The sequence below is a fragment of the Pelophylax lessonae genome, assembly GCF_965119305.1.
Source record: "Pelophylax lessonae genome assembly, chromosome: 7".
NCBI classification, from domain to species: Eukaryota; Metazoa; Chordata; class Amphibia; order Anura; family Ranidae; genus Pelophylax; species Pelophylax lessonae.
In genome coordinates, this window is record NC_138774.1 from 292,172,494 (window position 1) to 292,184,506 (window position 12,013).

The 12,013-nt window shown below is 46.7% G+C and overlaps 1 protein-coding gene across 1 annotated transcript in view; it reads left to right on the forward strand.

Moving 5' to 3' along the window:
• RABGAP1 (RAB GTPase activating protein 1) overlaps positions 1 to 12,013 on the forward strand; it is a 205,318-nt gene that overhangs the window by 147,755 nt on the left and 45,550 nt on the right. The window contains exons 14-17 of the mRNA XM_082263337.1: positions 756 to 869; positions 4,530 to 4,604; positions 4,849 to 4,974; positions 9,960 to 10,103. Coding sequence (XP_082119463.1) covers positions 756 to 869; positions 4,530 to 4,604; positions 4,849 to 4,974; positions 9,960 to 10,103 — 459 coding nt within the window. The remainder of the gene's footprint in view (positions 1 to 755; positions 870 to 4,529; positions 4,605 to 4,848; positions 4,975 to 9,959; positions 10,104 to 12,013) is intronic.

Consider the following 12,013-nt stretch of genomic DNA (forward strand, 5'->3'; position numbering starts at 1 on the left):
CTCCTTCTTTGTCCTCTCTCCTCCTTCTTTGTCCTCTCTCCTCCTTCTTTGTCCTCTCTCCTCCTCCTCTGTCCTCTCTCCTCCTCCTCTGTCCTCCCTCCCTGCATGTCTGCTCCTGGGTTAGTGCCTTCATCCTCCCCTTCTGCTACTGTGATTTAATTTTGAGTTTCATATCGTGGCTACAGTCTGTTTAATAATCCTGTGTCTGTGTTTTAGAAAAATAAGCCGTTCTTTACCAGTTTTCAGATCGCCTCTCACGTGACCCGCCGTCTCTCTCCTCCCGTTTCGACTGACGTCAGCGGGAAATCCTCGGCCCCGCCCACTGCAGGCAGCTGTCAGACGGGGGCAAGGAGAGAGCCGGCGGGTCACGTGATCGGCGCTCTGAAATCTGGTAAAGAACGGCTTATTTTTTTTTAGAACACACACAGGGGCACGGGCACAAAGGATAATTAAACAGACCAGACAGGATGGTATTAAGTGGCTTAACTACTTTTAAAGGGGAAGTTGAGATTCTAGGGGGGCACTTGCCCCCCTTTGCTGACGCCCATGCTTGCGTCTGACATGAAAATAACAAAAATAGCCGTAGCAGCTGAATGGAGCAGCGTGCATGTAGGTGACTGAAGAAGGGACATTAAACGGTCAGTTTTTTGTTATTTTCTGTTGGACAGAGGCTGATAGGAATAGTTCAGAGTTCTTTGTGAATACTGTCAGTGCTATATAAGTAATTAACATTAAACCAATGTTTTCTCATTCAGGAGTCTCCTCAGGACAGCGCCATTACACGGGACATCAACAGAACATTCCCAGCACACGACTACTTCAAAGACACCGGCGGAGACGGACAGGACTCTCTGTACAAAATCTGCAAGGTACTTCCCTGGCCACACACCACTAGATTGGGAAGACGCACAATCATCATAGCGTGTTCTCCTATGTACGGATATATTTAGAAGTATACTGCATTCTCCAAGAGCTAAATCCAGGGGTATTCTTTATTAACCACTTAAGCCCCGGAAGATTTTACCCCCTTCCTGACCAGGGGGTATTTTGGGATTCGGCACTTTGTGACTTTAACTGACAATTGCGCGGTCGTGTGACGCTGTACCCAAATGAATTTGATGTCCTTTTTTTCCCACAAACAGAGCTTTCTTTTGGTGGTATTTGATCACCTGTGCGATTTTTTTTTTTTTTTTTTTGATCATAAGCTATAAACAAAAAAAGAGCGACAATTTTTCAAAAATAACAATATTTTTCACATTTTTTTATATGAAATTCCCCCCAAAAAAATGTAAAAATCAAAATTTTTTTAACATTTTGTTTTCTGCTACATATGTTTGGTAAAAAAAATCACGATAAGCGTATTTTGATTGGTTTGCGCAAAAGTTATTGCGTTTACTAACTAAGGGAAAGATTTCTGTCATTTTTGTTGTTTTTTTTTTAACGAGTAATGGCGGCGATCTGCGATTTATTTTTTTTGCGACATTGCGGCGGACAGATCGGACCCTTGACTGACATTTTTGACACTTTTGGGGGTACCAGTGACATTACTGCAGTAATCAGTGCTATAAATATGCACTGTTACTGTAAAAATGACACTGGGAGGGAAGGGGTTAACTTTATTGGAGAGGGAGGGGTTAATTGTGTCCCTAGGGGCGTGTTTCTTACTGTGATTGGATGTGGCTAGTGGTGTAATAGCACAGATCAACAGTCCTACATAGCAGGACCGAGTGATCAGTGTTTTTACACAGGGGAGAGTGACAGGCGGCTTTGTTTACATTAGCCGCCTGCCTTTCTCCCTCTCTACCCGACGATCGCGAGTCACCGGCGGACATCGGGCCCGCCGGTCACACACGCCGGCTTCTTCGGGTACGAGCAGGGACGGGAGTGCGCCTCCGGCATCGCGCGCTCGCCCCCTATTTGCTCCCAGGCTAGTGACGTACCGGTACGTCACTTTGCCTGGGAGGGGCTGACCGCCGCCGTATATAGTCGGGCGGCGTTCGGCAAGTGGTTAATGCTTCCATCCACAATGCAACTCTGGGGTGCAGCCCCCCACAGACTTGGAAATCTTTAGCAAACTGCAAAAAAAAAAAACACACAGGAGGGTGCAAACACCTCATGCGTTACCGTTAACAAATTTATTGAATCCACCGAATGGATACTCACAAGCAGCTAAAAACAGCAAGCAATTAAGTGATCTACTTCAGCTGCATGGGGTGAAACCTGACCTGGGACCGAATGATTGGAAGGCTAACGCGTTTCCGGGGACATACCCCCTTCCTCAGGACTAAAGCTCTGAGTTTTTTATAGCCCTGAGGAAGTGGGTATGTCTCCTGAAACGTTTCAGTCTTCCAATCAGATGGGTTTCATCGCGTTCAGCTGAAGTAGATCCGTTACGTGCTTACTTTTTTTTTTTCCCGCTTGTGAGTATCCATTTGTCTTGGTGGATTCAATACATTTGTCTACGGTAATGCGCGAGGTGTATGCGTCGTCCCGTGTGTGTTTTTTTTTTTTTTTTTACATTGCGTAGTATGCTCAGACAAAAAAGTTTGCAAAAAAAAAAAATATATATATATATATATATATATAAATATATATATATACACACACACACACACACTATATTGTCAAAAGTATTGGGACACCTGCCTTCGCACACAGACTTTAATGTCATCCCAGTCTTAGTCCGTAGGATTCAATATTGAGTTGGCTCCGCCCTTTGCAGCTATAACAGCTTCAACAACTCTTCTGGGAAGGCTGTCCACAAGGTTTAGGAGTGTCTATGGGAATGTTTGACCATTCATCCAGAAGTGCATTTGTGAGGTCAGGCCTCCAGTAAGACCCGGACACACGCACCCTTCAGGTCTCCAGTAAGACCTGGACACACACACCCTTCAGGTCTCCAGTAAAACCTGGACACACACAGCTTTCAGGTCTCCAGTAAGACCTGGACACACACAGCCTTCAGGTCTCCAGTAAGACCTGGACATACGCACCCTTCAGGTCTCCAGTAAGACCTGGACACACGCACCCTTCAGGTCTCCAGTAAGACCTGGACACACGCACCCTTCAGGTCTCCAGTAAGACCCAGACACACGCACCCTTCAGGTCTCCAGTAAGACCTGGACACACACACCCTTCAGGTCTCCAGTAAGACCTGGACACACACAGCCTTCAGGTCTCCAGTAAGACCTGGACACACACACCCTTCAGGCCTCCAGTAAGACCTGGACACACACAGCCTTCAGGTCTCCAGTAAGACCTGGACACACCCACCCTTCAGGCCTCCAGTAAGACCTGGACACACACACACCCTTCAGGTTTCCAGTAAGACCTGGACACACACACACCCTTCAGGTCTCCAGTAAGACCTGGACACACGCACCCTTCAGGCCTCCAGTAAGACCTAGACACACGCACCCTTCAGGTCTCCAGTAAGACCTGGACACACACAGCCTTCAGGTCTCCAGTAAGACCTGGAAACACACAGCCTTCAGGTCTCCAGTAAGACCTGGACACACACACCCTTCAGGTCTCCAGTAAGACCTGGACACACACACCCTTCAGGTCTCCAGTAAGACCTGGACACACACACCCTTCAGGTCTCCAGTAAGACCTGGACACACACACCCTTCAGGTCTCCAGTAAGACCTAGACACACACACACCCTTCAGGCCTCCAGTAAGACCTAGACACACACACACCCTTCAGGTCTCCAGTAAGACCTGGACACACACAGCCTTCAGGTCTCCAGTAAGACCTGGACACACACAGCCTTCAGGTCTCCAGTAAGACCTGGACACACACAGCCTTCAGGTCTCCAGTAAGACCTGGACACACACACAGCCTTCAGGTCTCCAGTAAGACCTGGACACACACACCCTTCAGGTCTCCGGTAAGACCTGGACACACACAGCCTTCAGGTCTCCGGTAAGACCTGGACACACACAGCCTTCAGGTCTCCGGTAAGACCTGGACACACACAGCCTTCAGGTCTCCAGTAAGACCCGGACACACACAGCCTTCAGGTCTCCCGTAAGACCTGGACACACACACAGCCTTCAGGTCTCCAGTAAGACCTGGACACACACACCCTTCATGTCTCCAGTAAGACCTGGACACACACACCCTTCATGTCTCCAGTAAGACCTGGACACACACACCCTTCAGGTCTCCGGTAAGACCTGGACACACACAGCCTTCAGGTCTCCGGTAAGACCTGGACACACACACCCTTCATGTCTCCGGTAAGACCTGGACACACACAGCCTTCAGGTCTCCAGTAAGACCTGGACACACACACCCTTCAGGTCTCCAGTAAGACCCGGACACAAGATTGAAGGCTTCGTCCCACCCAAGACACCTTGAAGCCTTCAAGCTCCAGGCCCCCGATGCAGGGCCAGAGTTCAGCTGTAAAATTAAAAATAGAGCGGACTTCTGGGTAATATGACTTGTGTTACTTGCCAGTTGTTGGGAGTTTTGGAGATTTGTTTTTAGGAAGTCATTGATCACCTTGTATTGTCTTCTCTTAGGCCTATTCTGTATATGATGAAGAGATCGGCTATTGCCAAGGACAGTCCTTCCTGGCTGCTGTTCTGCTGTTACATGTAAGTCTTCTTCCTTTCTCCCCCAATCCTCATGTGATGAGCCGGAGTCACATGATTAGCGGTGTGTATCTCTGCAGATGTGTAACTATTGTAACTCATTCCGATAGACTCGGTGTGACCTCCGGGGGCCTTGTTTATGTGGGATATTTGATAAAAGCACGTGTCTGGGAAGCAGCAGTGTTTATATAGGAAAGATCCGGCAAAAGTCTGACACAGGAAGCTTGTCTCTTGTCTGCTCCCACAGATGCCTGAAGAACAAGCGTTCAGCGTCCTGGTCAAGATCATGTTCGATTATGGACTCAGGGAACTTTTCAAACAGAACTTTGAAGATCTGCACTGCAAATTTTATCAGCTGGAACGCCTAATGCAGGTTAGAGCCACAAGACATTGGCATACGGTGGAAGGTTAACAAGTGTGTGGTGTTGGTGAAAAAGTGCAAATATAACTGAAATAAGAAATCAGTAATTTCCTCGTCTTACTAAATAGCAGGGGTCTCTAAACTTACTAAACAAAGGGCCCTGTCCTTTAGACATTAGGAGGACTGGACTGGGGCTTATAGGAGTAGAAAATGCCTCATCTTTGGTATTATGGCAGAATTGGTGGCCCTTTGTTATCAGTTGGTGGGAGAAATAGTGCCCCATCATTTCAGTCAGTGGAAGGAATAGTGCCCCATTACTGATAACAGAAGGATGTAATAGTGCCCCATCGTTGGTGTTAGTGGGAGGAATAGTGTCCCATCATTGGTGTCAGTAGGAGGAATAGTGCTCCATCATGGGTATCAGTGGGAGGAATAGTGCCCCATCATTGGTATCAGTGGGAGGAATAGTGTCCCATCATTGGTATCAGTGGGAGGAATAGGGCCCCATCATTGGTGTCAGTGGGAGGAATAGTGTCCCATCATTGGTATCAGTGGGAGGAATAGTGCCCCATCGTTGGTGTTAGTGGGAGGAATAGTGCCCCATCATAGGTGTCAGTGGGAGGAATAGGGCCCCATCATTGGTGTCAGTGGGAGGAATAGTGTCCCATCATTGGTATCAGTGGGAGGAATAGTGTCCCATCATTAGTATCAGTGGGAGGAATAGTGTCCCATCATTGGTGTCAGTGGGAGGAATAGTGCCCCATTATTGGTGTCAGTGGGAGGAATAGTGCCCCATCATTGGTGTCAGTGGGAGGAATAGTTCCCCATCATTGGTGTCAGTGGGAGGAATAGTCCCCCATCATTGGTGTCAGTGGAAGGAATAGTGTCCCATCATTGGTATCAGTGGGAGGAATAGTGCCCCATCATTGGTATCAGTGGGAGGAATAGTGTCCCATCATTGGTATCAGTGGGAGGAATAGTGCCCCATCATTGGTATCAGTGGGATGAATAGTGCCCCATCATTGGTATCAGTGGAAGGAATAGTGTCCCATCATTGGTATCAGTGGGAGGAATAGTGTCCCATCATTGGTATCAGTGGGAGGAATAGTGCCCCATCATTGGTGTCAGTGGGAGGAATAGTGCCCCATCATTGGTATCAGTGGGAGGAATAGTGTCCCATCACTGGTATCAGTGGGAGGAATAGTGCCTCATCATTGGTATCAGTGGGAGGAATAGTGTCCCATCATTGGTATCAGTGGGAGGAATAGTGTTCCATCATTGGTGTCAGTGGGAGGAATAGTGTCCCATCATTGGTGTCAGTGGGAGGAATAGTGTCCCATCATTGGTGTCAGTGAGAGGAATAGTGCCCCATCATTGGTATCAGTGGGAGGAATAGTGTCCCATCATTGGTGTCAGTGGGAGGAATAGTGTCCCATCATTGGTATCAGTGGCAGGAATAGTGCCCCATCATTGGTATCAGTGGGAGGAATAGTGCCCTATCATTGGTATCAGTGGGAGGAATAGTGCCTCATCATTGGTATCAGTGGGAGGAATAGTGTCCCATCATTGGTATCAGTGGGAGGAATAGTGTTCCATCATTGGTGTCAGTGGGAGGAATAGTGTCCCATCATTGGTGTCAGTGAGAGGAATAGTGCCCCATCATTGGTATCAGTGGGAGGAATAGTGTCCCATCATTGGTGTCAGTGAGAGGAATAGTGCCCCATCATTGGTATCAGTGGGAGGAATAGTGTCCCATCATTGGTGTCAGTGGGAGGAATAGTGCTCCATCATTGGTGTCAGTGAGAGGAATAGTTTCCCATCATTGGTATCAGTGGGAGGAATAGTGTCCCATCATTGGTGTCAGTGGGAGGAATAGTTCCCTATCATTGGTATCAGTGGAAGGTATAGTGCCCCATCATTGGTGTCAGTAGGAGGAATAGTGCCCCATCATTGGTGTCAGTTGGAGGAATAGTGTCCCATCATTGGTGTCAGTAGGAGGAATAGTGCCCCATCATTGGAGTCAGTTGGAGGAATAGTGTCCCATCATTGGTGTCAGTGGGAGGAATAGTGCCCTTCATTGGTATCAGGGGGAGGAATGGTGCCCCAAATGCTGCTGTGTGCTGTGATAGAGATCCTAGTCGGAAACCAGCCGGCGGGAGGATGAGCCATCTCCGCTCTGCTATGATGCGATAACGATAACCGGAAAGACGTCATTCGACTAGCAGGAACCAGGGTAGAACGCAGTCTTCCTCTGTTGCCGTGACTACGCGTTTTGCGCGCATGCGCTTTTGTCAATTGGCTCCTGCTGCTGTCAATCATAGCCAGTGATGATGAAGAGTGCCCCCTATTGCAAGCAGGGGGAGGAGCCAGGAATGCCAGCGGGTGACTTGACACTAGGCGGATTTGTTAGAAACCACTACACAGAGCAGGTATCACACGTTTGTTATTTTAATAGAAAAAAAATGGACATTGTTTCTTTAATATATACCTAAGCCCGATCACGATTCATTGATGTGCAATACAGCAGAGGCTTTCTCAGCGCTCTTTCTCCTCATTGGCTCAGATAGAGCAGCAGGAGCCATTGGCTCCTGCTGCTGTCAATCATAGCCAGTGATGATGAAGGGTAGGGCGGAGCCGAGCCCTGCTCTGCGTGTCTTATGGGCACACACAGCAAGTCTAAGTGGCAAGCTCGCACGAGTGCCCCCTATTGCAAGCGGTGGGAGGAGCTAGGAATTCCAGCGGGTGACCCGAAAAAACACTAAACAGAGAAGGTATCACATGTTTGTTATTTTAATAGAGAAAAATGTAAGGTTTCGTGTCCGTTCACACTACCGTAGCACGGCTTCGCTGGCGATCTGTGAAGTCACGTGCACCGCGACTTCGGCGCGACTTGCACGGACTTCACATAATTAAAGTCAATGCAAGTCGCTCTGATGTTTCCCCGAAGTAGTACAGGAACTTGTGTCGCTCCTATTAGAACGGTTCCATAGCACTGAATGGACCGCGACTTGTCAGGCTGACAAGTCGCTGTAGTGTGAACCGGGACTTACAATGACTTTACCTTTAATCACAACATTCTAAGCAGACCCAGCATTTCCACCATTGTTAGCCTCCTAACAAGGAGAGGAAAACAAATCCCGGCATAATTTATTATAAATTGGACATTGTTTCTTTGTGGACTCTAAAAATAGTGTAGAAATAGGAATGTGTGGGGTGAGTGCACACACTGATAAGCAGACACGGAAGCCGGAGCCGGCCTGCAATGCACCAGCTGGGCCTGATTTGGAGAAATAATAGATAAGTTTAGCGGAGTCAGCTTCCATTTACAGCAGGTATATAGTAATCAGGAGCAGCGAATGGGCAATCTGCCAACAGCAGGACGGTGCACAATGCCATATAATAGTGAGAGCAACCAAATACAAATCTATTACCGGAAAGAAACACAAAAACTCTCCATCAGGTTTGAATTGAAATACCTAAAAGTTTGAAAATAATTTTAATTAGGGATACATCGATACCTTTTTTTTTTTTTTTTTTTTTTACGAGTACTGACATTTTTTTTTTTTTTACGAGTACTGTCACTTTTTTTTTTTTACGAGTACTGACACTTTTTTTTACGAGTACTGACCCTTTTTTTTTTTTTTTTTATGAGTACTGTCACTTTTTTTTTTTTACGAGTACTGACACTTTTTTTTACGAGTACTGACCCTTTTTTTTTTTTTTTTACGAGTACTGACACTTTTTTTTTTTTTTACGAGTACTGACACTTTTTTTTTTTACGAGTACTGACACTTTTTTTTACGAGTACTGACCCTTTTTTTTTTTTTTTTTATGAGTACTGTCACTTTTTTTTTTTTTACGAGTACTGACACTTTTTTTTACGAGTACTGACCCTTTTTTTTTTTTTTTTTACGAGTACTGACACTTTTTTTTTTTTTTACGAGTACTGACACTTTTTTTTTTTACGAGTACTGACACTTTTTTTTTTTTACGAGTACTGACACTTTTTTTTTTTTTTTTTACGTGTACTGACACTTTTTTTTTACTAGTACTGACACTTTTTTTTTTCTTTTTTTTACGAGTACTGACACTTTTTTTTTTCTTTTTTTTACAAGTACTGACACTTTTTTTTTTCTTTTTTTTTACTAGTACTGACACTTTTTTTTTTATTTTTTTTACGAGTACTGACACTTTTTTTTTTTTTACAAGTACTGACACTTTTTTTTTACGAGTACTGACACTTTTTTTCTTAAGTACTCGCCGATACCAATTACCAATAACTACCGCCACTGTTTTGTTTATACTTCAAGCGTAACTCCACTTTTGTTGAAAAAAAAAAAAACATTCCCCTCTGGGTGATCTCTGTACATTGCAGGGATTGTAACAAACTTTGTTGCAGATTCCTACCTTTTGTTATTCTGAAGAAATCATTGTTTGTTCCTCTGTGCTGAGTGGTTCTAATGGGAGTGGTTTCATAATTATCTATCAGCGGTGGTAGCTGCAGGGTTCTAATGAGGAAAGCTGCTGGGCCTGCATCCCTTTAGTGCCGGTTCACACTTGTGCGATGCGTGAAGGCTGCGAATTCGGTTACTAAGACGCTGCCAGCTGCAAAGCATCCTTGATTGCTAAGACACTGTCAGCTGCACAGCATCTTTGCTTACTAAGATGCTGTCAGCGTCAAAGGATCTTTGATTGCTTAGACTCTGCCAGCTGCACAGCGTCCTTGGTTGCTAAGATGCTGTCAGTGGGACAGATATACCTGTGATGGATCCCTAGCCCTATTCAGCTGCTGGCCAGGAGATTCCCCAGCTGACAGCTAAATGTAAACAAAGGTGGCGGGGATTATGGCTGACATCTTTGACCAAATATGGCCATTGCCATACATGGCTAAATGTGCACATATTGCATTTGTATTGCATATTTTATTCTGACATAAACTTTAATAGAAGAGTTCACTTTAGGAAGTCTTCATCTCTTTTTTTTTTTTATCTCTTTAGGAATATATCGCTGACTTATACGCTCACTTCCTGGAGATCAGCCTGGAAGCCCACATGTATGCATCACAATGGTTTCTAACTTTATTTACTGCCAAATTCCCCCTCTATATGGTCTTCCACATCATTGACCTGCTCCTGTGTGAGGTAGGTACAAACAACAGTCAATTGTCAGCTTTCTGGACACTTTTCTATATAGTCACTGTGAAGTCAGAATAGTAAACTCCTATAGGACTCTAATAAAAGATGTGTGTGTGTATATATATATATATATATATATATATATTATTAAGGGTTTATACAGCATCAATTTGTCCAAAGCTTTGCAATGAAAAAGTTCAATACAGGAGGGTTAGAAGGGCTCTGCTCCTGTGAGCTTACAGTCCAATACAGGAGTCTCCAAACTTTTCAGTATGTGGGCCACATTGTACATTTTACAACTCTTCATGGGTAAAAAAAGAAAAAAAAATATTTAAGCAAATTCCCCCCTTACATCAGGGTTCCCCATTACAGCCCCCCTTGCATCAGGGTCCCCATTACAGCCCCCCTTACATCAGGTTCCCCATTACAGCCCCCCTTACATCAGGGTCCCCATTACAGCCCCCCTTGCATCAGGGTCCCCATTACAGCCCCCCCCTTACATCAGAGCTCCCATTACAGCCCCCCTTACATCAGAGCTCCCATTACAGCCCCCCTTACATCAGAGCTCCCATTACAGCCCCCCTTACATCAGAGCTCCCATTACAGCCCCCCTACATCAGGGTCCCCATTACAGCCCCCTTACAATAGGGTTCCCATTACAGCCCCCCTTACAATAGGGTTCCCATTACAGCCCCCCTTACAATAGGGTTCCCATTACAGCCCCCCTTACATCAGGGTTCCCATTACAGCCCCCCTTACATCAGGGTTCCCATTACAGACCCCCTTACATCAGAGCTCCCATTACAGCCCCCCTTACATCAGAGCTCCCATTACAGCCCCCCTTACATCAGAGCTCCCATTACAGCCCCCCTTACATCAGGGTTCCCATTACAGCCCCCCTTACATCAGGGTTCCCATTACAGCCCCCCTTACATCAGGGTTCCCATTACAGCCCCCCTTACATCAGGGTTCCCATTACAGCCCCCCTTGCATCAGGGTCCTCATTACAGCCCCCCTTGCATCAGGGTCCTCATTACAGCCCCCCTTGCATCAGGGTCCCCATTACAGCCCCCCTTGCATCAGGGTCCTCATTACAGCCCCCCTTATATCAGGGTCCTCATTACACCCCCCTTTACATCAGGGTCCCCATTACAGCCCCCCTTACATCAGGGTCCCCATTACAGCCCCCTTACAATAGGGTTCCCATTACAGCCCCCCTTACAATAGGGTTCCCATTACAGCCCCCCTTACAATAGGGTTCCCATTACAGCCCCCCTTACATCAGGGTTCCCATTACAGCCCCCCTTACATCAGGTTCCCCATTACAGACCCCCTTACATCAGAGCTCCCATTACAGCCCCCCTTACATCAGAGCTCCCATTACAGCCCCCCTTACAATAGGGTTCCCATTACAGCCCCCCTTACATCAGGGTTCCCATTACAGCCCCCCTTACATCAGGGTTCCCATTACAGCCCCCCTTACATCAGGGTTCCCATTACAGCCCCCCTTGCATCAGGGTCCTCATTACAGCCCCCCTTGCATCAGGGTCCCCATTACAGCCCCCCTTGCATCAGGGTCCCCATTACAGCCCCCCTTGCATCAGGGTCCTCATTACAGCCCCCCTTATATCAGGGTCCTCATTACAGCCCCCCTTACATCAGGGTCCCCATTACAGCCCCCCTTACATCAGGGTCCCCATTACAGCCCCCCTTACATCAGGGTCCCCATTACAGCCCCCCTTACATCAGGGTCCCCATTACAGCCCCCCTTACAATAGGGTTCCCATTACAGCCAACCTTACAATAGTGTTCCCATTAGAGCCTCCCTTACATCAGGGTCCCCATTACAGCCCCCTTACATCAGGGTTCCCATTTCGGCCCCCTTATATCAGGGTCCCCATTACAGCCTCCCTTAC